The sequence below is a fragment of the Anser brachyrhynchus genome (assembly GCF_964034855.1).
Source record: "Anser brachyrhynchus genome assembly, chromosome: 3".
In the NCBI taxonomy this organism is placed as follows: Eukaryota; Metazoa; Chordata; class Aves; order Anseriformes; family Anatidae; genus Anser; species Anser brachyrhynchus.
Window position 1 is genome coordinate 76,703,050 of NC_137696.1, and position 19,564 is coordinate 76,722,613.

The window sequence follows — 19,564 nt, forward strand, 5'->3', positions numbered from 1 at the left end:
TTTTCAGGACAAAACTTAACATTTTTTTGTTGTTGTTGAAGTAGGGATTTTGTAAATAAGATCACGTTTTTAGATTGGTCCTGAGCAATCAGATGTGGTGGATATAAATATACTTGATTGGCAGACTAGAAAAATAATTTTTTCTCAGAAGTAAAAGTGTTATTTTGTAGGAATATTTAATGCAAATTATCTCTCTCTCTAGTCCAAGTGTATTAAGTTCTGGCCTTACACCAGTGTGAAATTAAAATTGTTGCTCCAGGCAGGGTGGAAGACATGAAAAATAGTGGCAAATCTTTTTTGAAGTTACTCATGATAGTTGTTAGAAGCTGCTGACTACGCTGAAGTGTTGGGAATAATCTAGGAGCTTGACAAAGCAGAAAGTCAGATTTCAAATTAAGACCCTGAAAAAAGCAATGAATTAAATAGGTATAGCTGTCACATAAACTTCGAGGAATATTTTGCACAATAGTACACTTCAATCCATAAACATTTAACTCCTTAGCTATATCAGAAAAACATTTTCTGATGCTGAATTATATATGGAAAATATTACACACATACGTAAGATACACACTTGTTATGAACAAACAAAGGGCTAAATTCTGTCCAATGCCTTGTGAAGAAGGATGCCAAGTCTGCTAAAGATCTAAAGTCTGCTACTTAACTGAATGTAACTTCATGGATAAGTTTGGATACTGCTCCTAAAAAAAAAGTAAATGGTGCTTGAAAAGTCCATTCATTAGCAAACTGTGACTTAATTGTTTCATATTCTGTCTTTCATAGGAAGTGTTGAAAAATGCTTTATAAAGCCAGGGAGAAGGGAAACACAGGGAATAAGTGTGTGCAGCAGCTTTCACAATGGAAAAAAAACAACCTAACATATGGTCGTGGAATACAGAAAAGAATAGAGCTGAGATTAAAAGGCAGGAAAGGTAGTGTGCAGGCATCCAGGACAGTGGGAGTTCGCAGGGGAAAAAGAAGTAGTTTCATGAGGAAGGGAAACATGAGAAGAATGCAAAGTGTCTGAAAAGCTAACTGGAACAGAGAAGACACATACTCAAAGCACAAAGTGTTGCTTTAACCTTGCTCTGTCGGGTGTCAGTAATGACCCCCTTCTCATACACTCAAAATATACGGGTATCCAAAGAAATTAGTAATGGTTAAGTTTCAATGTCCTTAATATCCCTCAATATTCTCAATTATAATCTCATGACAGCCTAAAGGAAGTACATAAGAGAGGTTAGTGTGGAATAGCTGACACGTTGCAATTCGTCCTTTCTTACCATGGCAGAAGATAAATCTTAACAGTAGAGTTCTGTCACTCAGAGGTGAGACTCTATGGTATGAGAGGTTTGACCTATGTTTATAAATATCACTCCTGCCATGTATATATGTCTCCAGTCTGCAAGGATTTCCCTCTCTTTGTCACTTGGCACCATTTCCTCTGGTCCTATTACTGTTAGGATTTTTTGTAATTTCTCATGGTAAGGGAATAAGCATTTTATTTTCTCTCTGTCACTTGTAGTATTCAACGGTATTTTGCAGAAAGAGTGTATGCAACAGTGTGAATTCTGCTTCTCAAAAGCTTGCTTGAGACAAGCTGTCCTCTTAACTCAGGGGGGAAGGAAAACCAGGACGGTGCATTTGCATGAAGACAGCTCTGTTCAAGGTCACAATGGAGAACTCCAATTTTAAAGCTGCTTTCTGACCTGAGGAGAAAGTCTCCCTTAGATGCAGATGGTAGCTGGCTGGTTCAGGCACTGTGTGAGGGACATAGGCACAGTAATTCCAAATGTCCCCTCTCACACTTGTAAGGCGAGTATTAAACAAACAGGACAGACCTGAGAATTAGCATAAGGCAAGATGAAGATAATACAGTATCAAAGTACACAGTCATGAAATGGAAAAACACTGAGGCCAGGCATGATGTATTGTGTGGAAGCATTTGAATCAAGAGAGATTTGGATCATTTATCATCTAAGATTGGAAGAATGTCAGGGTTTTAATGCCTGTTCTGTACTTCAAAGGAGGAAAGTGAAAATTGTTCTCACTGAACAAAGCACAGAAATGCAAGGAAAGAAGAGATAGTCCTGGAGCATGTGCACGCTTCTGCATCTGCCCCACATGATCCTGGTCCTTTCTCCATCACGCTGAAGCGTGCTGTCATTGAGGTAGCGTGTACACCATGGACAAATCCAAGAGGTAGCCACAGCACACATGCCAGTGTGTGCTGTGCACCCCTATCAGATCTTTGATGACAATTCAGCAAATTATTCCTGTTGAGAGCTACATTATCTGCTGAAGTTTTCTCCTGAACAGGGATGTACGCTTCTGTAGCTCCAATCTGTACTGAGAAATTCTGGCCTGGCTGCGCACAGGAGGAGTGGGTGCGCAATTACAGGGGGAGAAGTTCAGGAGCTGGAGTAAGAATTGACGTTGCAGGTGGCAGGGATATTTCAGGGATTTATCTGTGAACGTGCATGTAAAGATAAATGTATGCAACCCTAGAATCCATTAGTAAATACATACCTGGTAGTAGAAATACCAAATGAAAATATACGTATTCTCTTTTCTCAAACAGAATTATTCCTCCTTGCACTGTATTGATCCCTTATGGAACAAAACACTTCACTTTCTCTTTGTTAATTCTGCTGCATATCTTTCATTTGCAAAACAACAGCAAAAAAAGTATTTTCACTGTATACTATATTCTATATTTCACTGTATACTGTATTCTATACAGTATACAGTCAGCATTTAGACTTATGATCTTTACATTACTGTTCCCTGAGTTTTATATTGTGTACTCTCAAGCGAAAGCAAAGATGTGCATAACTTGAAAGACTTTTCTACCCTTACAACTACTTTTTGTTTCTTCTAGTTACTCGTTGGAATCATGGCTCTGCTGAGTGGAATATTAACAATAATGCTACCAGAAACACTTGGAAAACCGTTGACTAATACTTTGGAGGAAGCTACAGAAATAGGAAGAAACGAGAAAAGCTGTTCAGAAAAGACTCCTCCAGCACAGAGTGGTGCAGCATTAGAAAAGATAGAGATGCATGGTCCAGAAACAGTCAGCACTGAGAAATAAAGCAAGAACAAAATGGCTGTTCCCAATTTTAACAGTTAAATAACTTGTAAGATCATTTTATTCAAGAAACGTGACTGTTCTATAATATCTGTGCCTTTTAATTTGTAACCAGTCTTGCTTTTTCAGTAGAGCAAATATATGAAACCTTTTCTACGTGACTGAGGTGCTGCAGAAAATTTGATGAGATTTCTAGATCACTTCTCAAACTTACCTGGCGCTTAGGAAACCTATCTGACTTGCTGTGACCAGTTGGAATGATTACTCTAAATTTTGGAACCCACCTGATTGTCCATATGTAAAAAAAACAGGCCAATTCCTTGCTTCACATTTTCTGCAGTTACACGTGTAAGCCCACCACAGCGTGCCTTGTCCACTCTTGTCCTTTTGCAGTTGACAGTTACAGGCTTGAGACTTCAAAACACAGTGAACTCAAACACACAGTTATAATCCAAGAGAGAAGCCTTAATGTTGCATCGTCATACTAAACTCAAAGTTAAACTAATTTGTTCTTTTTTTTTTTCAAATTTGCTACTAGAAAAGCTGCCATTTCTAACAAAGAGAAGTATTCTGTGGCACAGCTTCTGACTGAAAAAATAATATTAAGTTTGCAAAATGTGCAAATAGTTTGTGTACTATTCATTCTGTTGAATGGCAAATGTATTTTTATTAGGCTTAGAAAAAAAAAATCACTGGATTTATTGCTGTCTGAGTAAATTCTTTTTAGTTTAGGTAAAACTAAAATGCCTGATGCCTTTGAAAGTCTTATTCATTCCAGACGGTTATTTCAGTGCACCCCTTCTCGCTTAGTTCAGCTCAGGTCTAGCATCAGATTCTTCCTAAGGTTTAAGAGCAACACCAGCAACTTTGCCACACGCCTCCATCAAGGCTTAGCCCTTCTTAGTCCTCAGTGGAACAGAGCAAGTGGCACATGGGCCTTATTCAGGCTCTCTGCACAGGGCTGGGCTTAATTATTGATGAAAGATTAGTAGACATGGTATCTGCACACTATTTGTATTGGACTACATAGACTTACATGGAGTCTGTAGCTCCATTTTTAACTTACACTACACAAAATCAATTGTGAAAATATAAATTAAAAAATGGTAGCTTGAGGACACCGAGTTACCAGTCTCTGGCAGTTTTCAGCCAAGTGTCTGTAGATGTCCCACTGTTGTTACACCTCGTGTGTGTGTCAGCACTCACTTGCTGGTGCAGCGATCATGCCTCGTGACTGTGGACCACAGAAAACTGATAGATAGGAAAGCATCATTCTGGCTGGTAGTTTTATGGCTTTCTGTCCCGGCTTTCCTTTTTTCGGTCTACCTCCAGACCTGGGAGTTTATTCTTTGCTTGTGAGCCTGTATCCTCTTGGCCACCCTTGTCTGAGGGGGGGGTGGCACGGGAAGCTTCTGCACATCGGGGTTCAGACAGCTGGGATTGTGTGAGCCCTGCCACCCCTGGTTTGAAAACAGAATTCTTCTCATCTTAGGCACCTACTCACGTGCTAGCTGGCACGATCTCATCAAAACAAATCTTCCCATGTTTATTTCTTTGACATGTACCCTAAAATCAGACACCTAAATTACTGTACATAAATATTCTATATGCTGTAGTTTTTCTATTGTATCTGCATAGGCATATTAGTTTTAGTGACTTCTGAAACCAAAATAATGATTTATATCCCCTTGTAAAATATTTTTTTCTTCACTGCACTGTCCTCGAGTGGAAGTAGCATTTTTGGTACTGGACTTAGGATTTGATCATATACTATATGAGGACTGCCGTGCTTTGAAGCCCAGCAAAAGTCAGGCAGTTTAAGTTTAGGGTGTTTCTGGGTGATAAGTGAAGCAGAAAGGGGTGTTTACTCTCCCTTCAGTTATGTGAGTGTCCCAGTATCTGCAGAGAAAACTTCAGAAGAGAACTGCATAGACTGGCTTCTGTCCAGATATATTTTGCTCAGCAAAAGTATGCGCTTAACCTTACCCATGTGAGTAATCCCATCATTATTCAGAGGAGCACTTGAAAACATACTTTGATGACTACAGATAGGATTACTCACACGCTGTGGCTTTCTGTTTTGCCGAGGAGCAGACCCAGTACTCTTCCACTGCTTCCAGATCCCCCCCGCCCCGGTTCCCAGAGCAGAACAAATGTCCTTATCTGCAAGATCTGTTGCCAAACCCTGCCTTAAACAAGGGCTTAACCACACCAAAGAATGTCATGCAATAGCCCTAACAGGGAATGAAACTGATACTGTCTGACATTACAACCGCTGTCCCCGTCACAGAGCTCCAAGCAATCTCATTATTTTGGGGTTCTTTCACATGATCCTCTTTTTTTCATACCTGGTCCTATCTTAAACTCCTCAGTCTGCAGTACTGGGAACAGTACAGTGTATTTTAACAAGGTACTAAAGAACAACTAATCTGTCTGCTTTGCTGCCTGCAGAATAACTGATCTGGGGGTTACACTGCTAAGTACAGTTACATGTTCTTGTGACCTGAGGGATTCAGGACCAGGTCATCTGTAATTGGTACGTGTGAGGTAGAGAAAATAAGAAAAAGTGTTAAATGTGTGATGACACTGAGTAATCCTTACAGGCTATGATTTTAATTATGACTCTAAAACACAGTGCAGCTTGATAGTTTTTAACCCTTAAAGCCAGGTCGTCCTGTCACTGAAGTCAGTTGGCATTTGATCTTTGATTAAGTGAGACCTGAATTTCCCTAGCCCAATGATACTATATATATATATTTCCCCTGGAAATAAAGTGTTAATCGTTCTACTGGTACACTTTTTGTGACTTTATGCATGACTAGCTTTGAGGATGCTCTGGGGCATCCTTTTCTTTCAGTTGAGGAAGCGTATTACTGTAAGAAAGGAAATAGCATTTGTGTATATATACCGGTAGAATTTCTGTTTGCTTGCTTTTTTCCACGTGGAGAAGAATATGTTTAACACTAGTCATACATTATAAATGTAGCATAGACAGAGTGAGTTGATTTATTTCTCTTAAATATTCACAGATGATCTAAATCCTCTCAAAGGAGAGCACTGGGTTTGAGAACAAATGCTTCTAAGTTCCTTTGGGGCATATTTTCTTCTCATGGCTCATGAAAAGAATTTCTTTTCATATATATTTTTTTTTATCTGAGTCCTTCAGTTCTTTTATGTTTATATTTGTCATCTCTATCTTAGTGCAAATTTATTGTGCTGGTCAATGGCTCTGGAGATTTGTAATGGTTTTATGAGATATTGGATTAGAATTCTTATCTGTCTTAATTGCTGGTCGTTATTGCACAATAATAATGTGTTTTATCCTGAAACTGATATAATATTTTATTAAACAGTCTTGCAATTTTTTAGGGACATACTTTCTGAGTTAAAAATAGGAATAAGAGCAATTATCATTAATTTAATGATAACTAAGGGAAATGATTAAGTAAATGTATTTGCTATTTTGAATCTGTATTTTAAAACTATGTGAAAAGATTCATTTTCTACTTTAATAGCTGACGTGATTTTCAATTTATGAAAATTTTAACCATGTAGAAAAAAAAGCTCTGCAAACTGTGTGCACTCTGTGTTGAACGCTTTGGGTGGTGCCGAGTGTCTGAACAAGGGAGCGAACCCTGCCTGGGGGCTGAGGGGCTTTGTGTAACAAAACCCAGGACAGTCTGGCACCCCCGCTCTGGGTGAAAAGGGGTGGAGGTCTCACTGGCATTCTCCTGCATCTCTCACAATTTATTTTTACCAGCTCCTTACGTGCAGTCACTCAGGAAGCCTCCATAGCAGGCGGCTGAGCAACATACAAGGCCTTTGCGTGTGCCTTTCACAAGGGCTTATAAAATGCAAGGTCGCATGTACTCTGGAGGCATGATGCCAGAACGGCATTTGGGGCTGCTAAAAGGAGAGTCTGGATTCATCCTATACACTTGCACAAGCATATCTTAAAGATGCTTGCCTGAATCCCGCAACAGATTTGTAGTAGATAAATTAAGTTCAAAGAAGAAAATGGTGAGTGTAGACAACAGAATAAGTTTTTTGCTATCAAGGGAAATACAATCAAGCTGTATCTGCATTGCTTCATCTCTTGTGAAGAAGAATTAGAGCACATCTGTGTGCTGGTAACCTAGCCATTTTGTACCAGATTGTGTGCCAGCTGAAGTGTGCATTTTGGAAACACGGGAGAAGTATGTATTCTTGGGAAAGAGTTATTTGCCCAGAATATGTGGATTTAATACAATATACATGACTAATGATTTTTTAAGTGTGTATTTATTATCTGCAGTTACATGCAATAATAAACACAAACACAGTATTTAATCTTTACACCCTTATATAATTTGATCAACTTCCGACACTCACCAGCTCTCCACTTGGTGCACACTCCTGGCAGGAGCTGGGCTGGTGCTCTGGTGTTTCATGGAGATCCCTGCTGCAGCAAAACACGTGTGATTCTTTTTTTGCCAGTATTTGTATAAGCTGGCTGGGGCAGTAGTCTCTAGGACAAATTCAATAGCGACAAAAAGAGCTGCAGATGTTGTAGAAATGACAAAACAATACAACTGATATCAAGTTGGTGTTCAGTTGATGTGAAAACTAAGTGCAAGTTCTTCATGCAGGAACCGGAGTGGACAGACAGCATACAGAAAATGAGGATTGCAGCAATCTATAGCCCTACTCTTTGTGATTTGTCCTTTTAGCCCTTCTCAGGAGTCTTATTTATTTTCCGGTTCTCTTAACTCTCAAATTAGTGCAATTTGCGCCAAGATTTTATTAATCTTATTTATTCTGATCAAGTTACACCCGTCACTTGGCTTCATCATTCATACTTTCGATGGCATTGTATGTCCCTGCCAGGTGATTTAGGTTCTTCCCTGAAGGTAACCATAGTGAGTGATTCTGTTAAGAGAACTGCTATGCAGGAGATGAGGAAAAACAGTAAGAACAGCTCACTGAAAGCCTGTTCAAATATTTGCTAAAGATGAGACATCTGAATAATCTCTGATACTGACTGCAAGAGCACTGAGTTTAATGATGCTGAGAAAAATCAAGCCTAAAAATGAGGAAGTATCCTTTTCTTGTTATATCTGATGTATTAATCTGATTGCAAAGAGGTTTGGACACAAAAACAGCTCTTTCAAATAAATTACTAGCCTAGGTTTATGAATAACCAGAAGCAGCGAGGAATCACTTCCCCACCTAGTGACAGATACCTCTCCTTCTGCATTCCTGTCTGACCCAGGCTCGGATACTGCTCGGGTGCTGGTTGCAGGCCCTGTGGGTAGGACCCAGTGCTCACAGGCATCTCGTTATTCATGTTGCCTCCTAATGTGTCTCGTGGGGATAGAGCTGGCTTGCACAGGAGTAGGAAAAACGAACACCAAGGGGCAATTCTTAAGAAGATTGTCTCCGTGGTCTCGTTGCCGCTGATGAAAATGAAATGCAGTTTTTACTGAGGTGATCATGGATATAGCAAAAGAACCAGGGATAAATGGATGATCTCTGAGCAATATTTTCACAAAGTTTTTCAACAGATAAGTCAGTATTGCTGGTGTCTTTCTCATATTGAGTAAATATTAGGAGTGAGTAAATAGCATGTGGAAGCAGTAAAATGAGGAGCAGCGTAGCCTCTGTGCTGAAAGGCTAACTTGCCATGGACATCAACGCTGACTTGATCTTTGAACCGGTTAAAGAAGTGGTAGCGAAGGGATCCATACCATTGATAAGATCAGAAACAGGTTAGCACTGCTGTGTTCACAGAGGTCAGTTCTGTTTATCATTGCTGCTGTTTTCAAGAGCACACACAAAGCCAAGGGATTTCTAAGTTAAACAAAGGGCAACATTTCTTGAGCATTGCTGGAGCTGGGCCAACGGTGCTCTGAGATACCACAGCCAGTTGTTTGGAAACAGCTCCAGGTATGGCCATGTCGTACTTGTTTGATTCTGGAAGCATGGCCCCCTCCTCCTGAGTGACCAAATCACGAGCTGCACTCAGCCAAAGGGAGTAACAGCCACTGTCACAGAATTTGTAGTGAATGCTGCACCTGGAATACTATTTGACAATTTTTTGTTGGCTGAAAAACACACATTTCGTGCAATGCACAGAATATATACGCAAACATCCAGGGAGACTTAGGCAGTTGGGCTATTACGTGGGCAAGGACCTGTCCCTTCTTGTGAGTTTTCCCACCTTTCATGAGAAAGGAACAACATCAGTAGCAAAAACTTCTCATATCTTGAAGGCCTCAGCACAGAGTGGCTAATTTTTGGTGAGCCGGGGCTCTGGGAGTTAGAGCAAAGACGTTCTGTATTGTGCTGCTCGTATCAGTGAAGAGCAGGGGTAAGAAAAATAACAGCACTAAAGCCCTGCAGGGATAAACAAACTTTTGTGGTGGGAAGTCACACATTCAGATTACAGAGAAAGAGAAGACAGAGCTCCTCCTGCACCCTAAAATATGGTGTGCATTACTTATGGGCACTTTAGCAAAGCATGGTGTGATCATCCTTCCAAAATACTTTAGCACATGGAAGAAAGAGAGTTATTTAATGAGATTACTGCAAGAGTCGGTGTCACAAACCAGCATGTATTTTCTGAATCTCATTCTCAGGAGAAGGCCCACTGGGAATTCCCTGAAACATTCAGCCGTGCGTAAACATCTGATACAGAAAATTTCCATCCAAATCCTTTAAGTTTGGCAAAGTTATAAGCAACTAGAGGTAGAATCTCAGGATGAAAAATCACGGGCAATTTTAATCTTGCTGGCACTGCGACCTCTGTTGATATTTGAAGGGGGAGAGATTTCCACATCTGAAAGGCTCCTCTCCAAAACTGTACATACCCATCAGTGACTCAAAATAGTGTATGTTTTGTGACAGATACATCAAGCCATCACCATTTTCATTTCTAAACAAGCAAACCTTCTCCATTCCTCTGCCCCATTCCCTGTCTTACACAACTCCGTTTTTTACCTTCTAAAAACTTTCATAAAAAATCAAGCTGTACTATAATTTTCACAAAATTATTCCCTGTTCCTTTCACCACTGAAGGAAGAAAAACGCATCTATAAAGGCTGGTGATTATGTACGCGTATTATGCCATGTCGTTAGCCTTACTGTTTAAGAGCAGCTTGACTGGGAGGTAAGGTCGGGCACCATGCACGCAGCCTGTGCGCTGTTTGCCCCACTGCTGTGGGTGCCCTGATACCCTCAGGGGGCTGACCATTCTGGAAGTAGGTGGCTATGAGGACAAGGCTTCTGCCTGGAGGATTCATGGCAAACGCTGTTGCAGAAGGCTGGAGGGGAGCCACCTCCAAATGGTACTTTATCGGCCAAAGTGCCACCACGCCAGTGCCACATGCCCCGGAGCTCAGACATAGTGTTGTACAATGTTATCAGGATCCCCCTGATCCTGCAGACAATTCCGTTTCTGGCAAAGCTGCGTTTTTCTGATGACGATGTTAACACCAACAGCCCTGGCTGGCCGTGCTGGCCGGGCCCCTGTGGTTCTGCAGGGACTCGTTATTCACCCACCCTGACGGCTGTCATTGCCCTGCGTGTTATCGCCTCCTGGGCTGCTGCCAGGATCTCTTGAATATTACAGCAACCTCAGGGCAATATTAGAAGCACCCACTATGCAGCTAACTGCTCGTAAAGGGGTTAAAACAGGACAGGGGGGCCCAGGGAGCCTCCTCTCTGGGACAAGAGCAGAGCTTGGCGGCTGCCCGGGACGGGAGCCAACGCTGGGCCAGGCGCACGCAGCTCCGCCAGCAGCGGCGGGGCCGGGGCAGCTCTCACAGCCAGCCCGGCCTCTCCACTCCAGGTATTTCCCTCTCGTTTCTCTGGGATTTGGGCTTTGTCAGCTGGGTGGTGTGTAAGGAAAGAAGCCTGCTCTGCAGGGAAAGGGAGGGAGTGAGCAGCCTGCTCAGCCCACGGCAGGCACAGCCAGCCTGCCTCTGGGGCACCGCGGGCCTGAGGGGCTTAAGGGAATGCTTCAGCACTTGGATGGGGGGGGAGTGGGGTTAAAAACAATCGCGGTACTGCAAGCGTAACCATTTCGGGTTTCCTTAGTTCCCCCTTCGTTCATTTTCTGCTCAGCAGTTCAGTCGTGCTTCTTGAACGGCCCACGTGTGTGTGGGGCCACGCTCGGGCTGGCACGTCGGCCAGCGCCAGGTACGGAGGCTGCCCGCCGAGGAGGACGGAAGGGGCAGCAGCTTTCCCTCAGCCCTGCCAGCGCCAGCAGTCACTGCAACTGGTTTGCCTTTTTAACACTTATTCTTGCAAAACCCTCGGCGCAAACGGCTCTGAGAAGTGCCAGCTTAGCGCCAGCTGCCGCGTCAGACCGAAATAGCCTGTCCTCGGGAGCCCTCCCAGGTACCCAGACCGCTGCGGCCTCAGGAGCTCTGTACAGCCCCGGCTGTCCTTGCCGATAGGAGCGGGGCGGCCTTTAGCCTCTGCTTTGCACTCGGTTAATTTTTGGCACGTTAGCACGTTAAAGCCTGCTGTGCTCGGGTCTTGCAGCAGTGAGTGCTGGAACCACGGCTTGACAGGTGCCCGTTGGGGCCGGGCTCCTGCGGGCTCCAGCAGCGCCCTCCTGCTCGCCCTCCTGCCGTATTTTGCAGCACTGGGACCGACTGCCAGCAAACCGCCTGCGAAAATCCCACCTGAACTGGGAAGATTTGCGGTGAAACCCGAACCGCCGCTGAGCTGCAGGTTCTTTCTCCCCCGGCCACGAAGAGGTCAGTTGGGAAACCCAAGCCCCTGCGTGGTCCAAGGGTTGCACGGGGTCGGGCAGCAGAGAGCAGGCCTCCGGCAGATGCAAGGTGCACCCATCACACGTGCTCCGGGGGGCGGCCGAAGGAGCGACTGTGCTTGACCGTGGGCTGCTGGGAGGCCGGGAACATCAGCATTATTAAAAATCCCCTCATTTCTGGTTCTTTTCTTCAATTTTTTCCTTTTTTAATAACTATTACCGGTACAGAACATCCTGGTGACTATGCTAGGGAACAGAAACCATTGATGCTCTGCCAAATGGGATCCCTGTTGCAGGAGGCTGAGGCTGCAAGGCTGTCAGCTTTGGGGCGCTGGCAGGGCTGAGGGGTGCAGCTGGTGGTCAGAGCTGAATTCCTTCAGCTTGGGTTCGGGGGGGTCAGCGGTGCTGGTTCAGGGTTCATCTTCACCCCCGCGTTGTGCCCTCTCTCCCTGCTGTGTGGGCACTTTCATGGCTGGCTCGTGAAAGGAGATGTAATGATTAACAGGGAGAGACAAAGCATTGCCCGAAGAAGAGGAAGAGGGGTCGTAACACCGCTGGGCTGCGGTGCAGGAGGAATGTGATGATGGGCAGCAGTGCTGGCCCCCTCCCTTCCCACGCAGCAAGAATATCAAACCTCAAGCAGTAAAACCACAGGGGGAAGTGAGAAGCCGTGAAGTGTTATGAGCAAGGATCTTGAAAATAGATGTGATCCTGCAGTTTTCTTGCCTAAACTTGCATCAAAGGTGCTGAAAGCCACAGGAAAATGTGAAATCAGCCCCTCCCTTACAACTGCAGGCACCGTTTTCCAGAAGAGGTTCTCAGAGAGCAGTCGGTGAGGCTGGATTTCTGCAGTCAAGGATGAGCAACTCCCATAGGAAGTGCAGGGAGGGTGAGAGTAGGACTGTAAAGGAGCAAGACCAAAGGTCCGTCTCACCCAGCATCACTTCCAAGAGCCAATATTGGCAGATGATCCAGGAAAATGGGAGTGGCATAGGCAAAGGAGAATTCTCCACTAGATGCATCCTGAACTTTTGGCAGGAGTCCACCACAGGATGCCCAAGCCAGCAGGTGCCCCTTGACTCTCATATTTAATAAAACTTCAATAATTAATTTAGTAAATTAATTAAAGGTAAATCTGAAGGGTTTATCAGCTCTGCCTTTGTCCAGCCTCCTTTGGGCCCATCTAGTCCTTGGTTTGGGGGCCTTGCAGGTGCTGATGCTCAGCCTTGCTCCTCACCTTGTAGGTGCCTGTCCCTGCCAGCTCTGCGCCCTGGAGATGGCAGCACCCAAGGTGGCAGTGGTGGGCGCGGGGCTCATTGGCCTGTCCACAGCGCTCTGCATCTCCGAGGCTTTCCCCAGCTGCCGCCTCAGCGTCCTTTCCGAGCAGTTCAGCCCCAACACGACGGGCGACGTGGCAGCCGGGATGCTCATCCCTCACACCTACCCAGGTGCGTGCAAACCGGTGTGACTGCGTGCCCGGGGTGCAGCAATGCACAGCGTTTTGGGAGGAAAAGTACCATTCCCTGCATCCCCACCTGTCCTATCTCCTCGATGCTGGCTTGCATACTTTTCCTCTTTGCATTTTCACTCCCCTGTGCGTTTGGTTGTGTTTGCACGCAGGCACGCCGATCCACGTGCAGAAGCAGTGGTTCAAAGAGACCTTCACGTACCTTTTTGCCATCAGCAACTCGGCCGAGGCGTCAGAGGCTGGCATCCACCTGGTCTCTGGGTAAGAGCAGCCTCAAGGGCACCCTTTGGCACGTGTGTGCTTTGTGCTGGAGCAGGCAGAGTCTTTCCTTGCTGGAGCTCAGGAGTATGCCCCCCATGGAGTAGCTCTCATGAGCATATTCCCAAGAAACTGCATTGCAGCTGCTCGGATAGGACATATTTTCAAGCACAGTTTGTGCATGGGTGTGTGTAGAGAAACCGCTCAAGACTGGCCTGCCTCAAATGTCTTTTTTTGATGGATGATTTCCATGCTGCCGTCTACCACTTGCAGACACTGCAAGGGGACTTCATTGTCTGTTCACAGCTGCTGGGAAACTGCTGGGCAGGCAGTCTGAAAAACAGAGCCCTGCTCTCTCACGAAGCCTGGACCGCAGCTCCCACCTCCTGGGCATTTCCCTAAATTCACTGCCACCAGCCCCAGGGCTGGAGAGCAGGCGGGGCACGGTCAATGGGGACAGACTCCTGAATCCTCGGGTTTGTGCTAAGATTGCAGCGACGGGGCAGAGCTTTAGCGGCTAAGTTTTGCAGCTTTTTCTCCGTGTCCTTCCAGCTGGCAGGTGTTTAAAACCCCTCCCAAAGACCAGGTGCCTTTCTGGTCTGACATCGTCCTGGGGTTTCGACCGATGTCCGCAGCAGAGCTGCAGAAGTTCCCACAGCACAGATCCGGCCAGGCCTTCACGACGCTGAAGTGCGACTGCCCACCCTACCTGCTGTGGCTGGAGAAGAGGTCGGTTTGGTGCAGGACGGGTGCGCGGAGAAAAGCCCCGGCCCAGGGGAGCTGGGGGGAGCTTGTTGGGTTTGGACAAAATTGGAGAAGGGCTGTTTCTAACTAGGGAAAGTGCAGAGAGCTGGAGTGTGCATTTAGGCTGTGTGAGTGCCTCTGAAATGAGCAAACGGTTGTCTCCACTTGAGAGAAGGCGACAGGCTGCACGCTGATCGGAGATCAAGCGGAGAGACGTGCACCGACGCCGCGGTACAAATTGCCAGCCGAGCTGATTGCTTGGATGCCTTTCATCTCGCTGCAACGTGGGAGAAAATGTTTCTGCTCCAGCGGGCAGCCCGGGAGGGCGTTCTGCAGTGCCACCAGGGCCACGCCGGGGCCGCGCCGTCTCTCCGCACACACGCTCTGTCGTGCTGCATCGCTCACCGAGTCGGAAACCTCTGCTGAAGCACAAGCAAGTTGTTAAACCCATTCAGGATCTGCCACGTGATATCTCGTCTCGCCTTATTCCTGCTACAGCCCTCTCATTCCTCAAAGGACGCAGTCTAATAAGATGATCGAGCTCCTTTTCTTTCTCTTCTCTCTGGTGGCGAGAAATGAGAACGTGCTAATGCATGTAACTAATTCTCAAAACCCCAGGGATCTGAGCTGTATTTGTAAACCGTTCTCTTGGCAATCCACAAGGAAAATTGTCTTTGTGCCCACCTTGCTGGTCCAAAAATGAACTTCAGGAATTTTTTCCTGCTCACTTGCCTGAATTCAGGAGTTTTCAGCAGTTTTTATTGTGTATTTTTTATGGAGTGATGGCAGCATCCCAATGACAGTGCTCGGGGGCTCTCCCAGCAATTTGCCGAGCCAGGGCGGCTGCGTGAGACCTCCCCAGGTCTTACCAGCTCTTGCAGCATCCTGCTGCACCCAGACCCCTGCCCCCGGAGCACCAGGTGTGCCTTGGGTCTGCACCTCAGCTTGCTTGAGCTGTTAAAGCTTGGGACCGTTACAGAAATGAGTTGTTGAGTCCATGAGGATCTGTCTGTCAATCTAGGGTTGTATGGCAGACCCTGCTGTGTAATATTCATCAACGTGCTGGACCTTTTCCTGTCCAAACAAGTTAAAAACATAGCTTTGATCAGGCCAAATCAGTCAAGTCACAAACAGAAGCCCCATGTGGTTTTCTTCACTTTCTATCCCACCTGTTGTCCCATCTTGGTTTTGATCTGTTAAAGGCCATCTCGCGTACTTAATGTGCATAATAATTACACGCGGGTCTAGGAGGTTCCTTTCTACCTCACTTCTGGCTTTTTTCTTTGTTTTTCAGGTTGAGAGCAAACGGTGTCCAGGTGCACACCAGAAAAGTTGCAGACTTATGGGAGCTGCACAGGGAGTACGACGTCGTGGTCAACTGCACGGGCATTGGAGCCCACCAGCTCGGGGGGGACCCGGAGCTGCTCCCCGTCAGGGGGCAGGTTCTCAAGGTGCACGCTCCTTGGGTGAAACACTTCATCCGGGACGGGGACGGCTCGACTTACGTCTACCCGGGGATAGACAGCGTAACCCTGGGGGGAACCAGGGAGAAGGGGAGCTGGAGTCTCTCCCCTGACCCTGGCACTACCAAGGACATCTTCGACAGATGTTGCTCTCTTGAGCCCTCCCTGCAGCGAGCTCAGGATGTCAGGGTGAAGGTGGGCCTCAGGCCGTCCAGGTCGTCTGTGAGACTGCAGAGAGAGGTCCTGAGCCGGGGAGGAGCAAAGCTCCTGGTGGTCCACAGCTACGGGCACGGGGCGGGTGGCTTTTCGGTGCACAGAGGCACAGCCAAAGAGGCCACCCGCCTGGTGGGAGAGTGCATTGCTGCCCTGCAGGGCTCCTCATCGAGGGCCAAACTTTGAGTCCCTGAGCCTCCTTTCCCATTTATGACAGGCGAAGGTAGCATTTCCTACTCCTCTGGGCTTTGATTCCATCGCTGGAGAGAAGAAACCTAAATCAACAGCTTGTGCCATTGCAGATGCTCGGTGTATCTCACCCGGCTTCCAGCAGCCCCCTTGGAAAGGTGTGATGGTTGTCAGTCCAAGTATTAGTCCAGCTGTCCATCTCCTCCATCTATTGTTCCTGCCCTGGGGATTTCCTCTAGCTTTGTACCGAGGAGGATGCGAGACACGTAAATATCCTTCATATAGCAGGAATCAGATTGCTTCAGTATGGTATAAATAACATAAATTAAGTATTTCTTCGCCTGCCTGGAAAGGGTATTGGATGCACGAGGTTCAGATTCAGTAAAAAATAGTTCTCTCCTGTCGTACCAAATCTAATCTAGTATTGTCCTCTCTCCTGCCACCTTGCTGACAAACTTTACCATTACCCGTAAGATTTAAAATAAAAAGGAAACCCTGCCTAGGGCTGCATTACAGTGCTCCAGGTCGGCTCCTACAGAAAACACTACTAGGCCACTCATGCACACCGACCAGACAAGCATGATTTTAAGAGCAGGTTAAATACCTGTTGTATCTTGACATGTCTTTGAGAGGAAGTTGCTCATGTGAACTCACGTGAACTACATCATCTTTCACACTTGTTTGCAACTCTTCTGTTCCATGTACCACAGATATTGCTCTCAGATATTTTCTTCCCCCCAACAGCAGCATTGACGTGCCCTGTATCCTAAGGAAGAGAATTTTTCAGGGTGGGCTTGGCAGTGCAAACATTTCTTTTCTACTTCTCGTCAGCACTTGCAGCTTTCCTTGTAACAGCTGATATAAATAAACCGGTGACAAGCCAAGAAGAATCGTAGCACCAACTGCAGTTGCACAGGGGAGAGAAGAGCAATTTAACTCTAGATAAACACCATAAAGACTAATTTGTCTGTAGCTGGATGCGAGCAAGCTCCTCTCCTGGAGGGAAGCTGAGCCACAGGAGCCCGGACTCTCACTCCATGGCAGAAGCTGAGCTGAACTTTACACTCAGTGACTCAAGCCCTTTGATGTGTCTGAAGATACTCCCCGTAATTCACAGCATCACACAGCATCACAGGAGGGCTGAGGTGGGCAGGGACCTCTGCAGGCCACCTGCTCCAACCCCTGCTCAAGCAGGGACACCCAGAGATGCTTGACCAGGACCATCTCCAGGGGGCTTTTGAGGCTTTCCAAGGAGGAGACCCCACAGCCTCTCTGGCAGTGCTCAGTCCCCCTCACAGTAAAAAAATAAAAAAATAAAAAATGTTTGCTGATGTTTAGAAGCACTTCAAATTAGAGCTTGCTGTCAAAGTACAAGATGAATATCTGTTAGTGATTAAACTGCTCATTAGATTTTAAATGGCTTATTTAAGTGTTAGCACCCACTTTTGAGTAGTTCTTTGTCCTTACAATTACAAAACAGATCAAAATCTTTTAATAAATCACATGATTAGAATTAACCAATAAATTAAAATTGTAATAGCAAAGCAGAGGTCATTTCTGTAGGGTTTTCTTCCATAAACAAGGGGTTTTCTCACTCAGAGGGGCCTGAGAGGGCCAAGCAAGGCCCTTGTGTAACTGCCACGCTCAGAAGTGGCTGCCAGCTCCTGCTGCTCGCAGGTGGAATGGGGAAAGATGCCCTGCGCAAGGGACAGCTGCCGAAAGGAGCACCATCAGATTAAATTACGGGTCAATTAGTGCTTGGATCAACCTAAGCCAGCCCTGCCTTCAGCGGTCTTGGCCTCTTCTCCTCGGCTCTAGACGCTAATTTTGTGCCCGCCCCCCCCAATAATTTGTCCTTTCCTGTGGTATGAGCGGGCAGAGCTGCTGCTTTTGGCAGCAGTGTTGGTGTGGTGCTTGTCGAACCACTGCTTTGTCCTCAGGTAACATAGAACAACAAAAAAATACATGGTTAAAAAACAGGAGAATGTTTTTTTTTTTTTCCTGATCTCGATTTTAACCTTAAAAAGTAACAAAAAGTTGAGGTTAATCTGGAGCTAGAAATACTACTACTGCTAATATCCGCCTGTCCGTCGGATGGCTTCTGGACCACATCCCGTGCTTTTGTGGTCCCGGACATCGCATGGTTCTATAAAGGGAGGCACTTCTTCACCCAGGCACAGAGCTCCTTGCCCTTATGTCTCTCCTGAACCTGGACACGTCGTTTAATGCCCCCATCTCTCTTACGAGAACCAGCAACTAGTTATTCTCCACGACCCCGCATGAATTTCTAGATCTATGCCATGCTCCTTCTCAGACTTCTTTCCCGTCTCGAAGACTCCTGGTTTATGTAGCTGCTGCTCACACAAAGCCATCCCACATCTTTGTTCTTCCTTGTTGCCCACCTTTATGCCCTTTCTTTACGCCCTCAGGGACAGTTTAGGCAAACCTTCCCAAAACGCGAGCAGAGTGCGTTGACTGGGTCGTGCTACTCTGCAGCCTCCTCGTTTCCTCTGCTGCTGTACGATGCTGGTGAAGTCCAGCGTCACTGCTCCTCGCTGCAAAGCTCTGCTGAGCCTTCCCTCCTAGGCCATACCTGCCCTTGCAACTGATTTATTATCGTGGCTTTCACCGCTTGCCTGCCATGGGGGTCAGATTTATTGCATTTCTCCAGGTCATTCTCCAGTGTCACATCCTCTTTGACGTGGCTGTTGTAAGTAAAATGTTGCACACCACCCCTAACAGCGCAACGACTTCGCATTAGCATTCATTTAAAACCCACGAGCGAGTAACATCTGCTTCTCATGAATTTGTTACTATCTCTTTCATCTATTTCATCTAAAACCTCATCTAATGGCCCTTCAATCCGAGGCAGATTCTCTGCATTATCCCCTTAACAAATGGTTGTGCTGTGGGAATTTCACTGAGCTTTTCTGTGCTGAATGCAGACACAAGTGATCTATCTGGCTGTTCTGTTAGGGCTTATTTGACCTCAAAAGCCTTTGATACCCTGATCATCCGCTGACTGCACTCCCTGGTCACCTGCAGCCCCTCTGGCAGCCCCCTGCTCCTGATGGGTCAGAGAAAGCTTTTGGTCTATTAGCAAATTATTTCTTCAAAGTCTTTTTTTAGCCTGCCTGTTTCTACTTTTCATTTGAAAGAGTTCGTGTTCTCTTCCATTTCCTCCTTTGGACGTGATTTATTTTGCTTCTTGCCCATGTAATTTTTATCGTGATATTACAATAAGCCAGTAACTGTCTTTCTTCTGGAAAGGCTCTGACACTTCCGTTGGGTCGGTTCCCTTGTGTAAAATCCAAGCATTTTAGTCTCACTTCTTATTTTTAGACCTAGAGCAAACAGAAGCAAGCTCACGTGCAGCCTGA

At 46.0% G+C, this 19,564-nt stretch overlaps 2 protein-coding genes across 15 annotated transcripts in view; both read left to right on the forward strand.

The window, feature by feature from the left end:
- The window catches only part of SLC22A16 (solute carrier family 22 member 16), a 33,350-nt gene extending 29,515 nt beyond the window's left edge, over positions 1-3,835 (forward strand). For 6 of the 7 annotated variants that reach the window (XM_080586919.1, XM_080586921.1, XM_080586915.1 and 3 more), the window contains one exon: positions 2,882-3,835. In XM_080586919.1, coding sequence (XP_080443045.1) covers positions 2,882-3,094 — 213 coding nt within the window. In that variant the 3' untranslated portion in view covers positions 3,095-3,835. The remainder of the gene's footprint in view (positions 1-2,881) is intronic. The other variant, XM_080586920.1, reaches the window with a different exon arrangement.
- A 6,385-nt stretch (positions 3,836-10,220) lies between these two features.
- Positions 10,221-17,733, forward strand: DDO (D-aspartate oxidase). 8 transcript variants are annotated; one of them, XM_080584421.1, is made up of 7 exons: positions 10,221-10,919; positions 11,195-11,470; positions 11,719-11,835; positions 13,094-13,297; positions 13,470-13,578; positions 14,128-14,304; positions 15,614-17,733. In XM_080584421.1, the coding sequence occupies exons 4-7, from the start codon at positions 13,126-13,128 to the stop codon at positions 16,179-16,181; spliced, it is 1,026 nt and encodes a 341-aa protein (XP_080440547.1). In that variant the 5' UTR covers positions 10,221-10,919; positions 11,195-11,470; positions 11,719-11,835; positions 13,094-13,125; the 3' UTR covers positions 16,182-17,733. The 8 variants fall into 8 exon arrangements, with proteins under 8 accessions (XP_080440547.1, XP_080440548.1, XP_080440550.1 ...); XM_080584422.1 differs by having other exon boundaries at positions 11,198-11,470; XM_080584419.1 differs by having other exon boundaries at positions 10,748-10,919; positions 11,719-11,919.
- Positions 17,734-19,564: the final 1,831 nt, after the last annotated feature.

Excerpts from the sequence above, each read along its gene's own strand:
- DDO (XM_080584419.1), top strand. Across the intron at positions 13,298-13,469 it reads CATCCCTCACACCTACCCAG|GCACGCCGATCCACGTGCAG; the intron begins GTGCGTGCAAAC and ends GTTTGCACGCAG. Across the intron at positions 14,305-15,613 it reads CTGCTGTGGCTGGAGAAGAG|GTTGAGAGCAAACGGTGTCC; the intron begins GTCGGTTTGGTG and ends TTTGTTTTTCAG.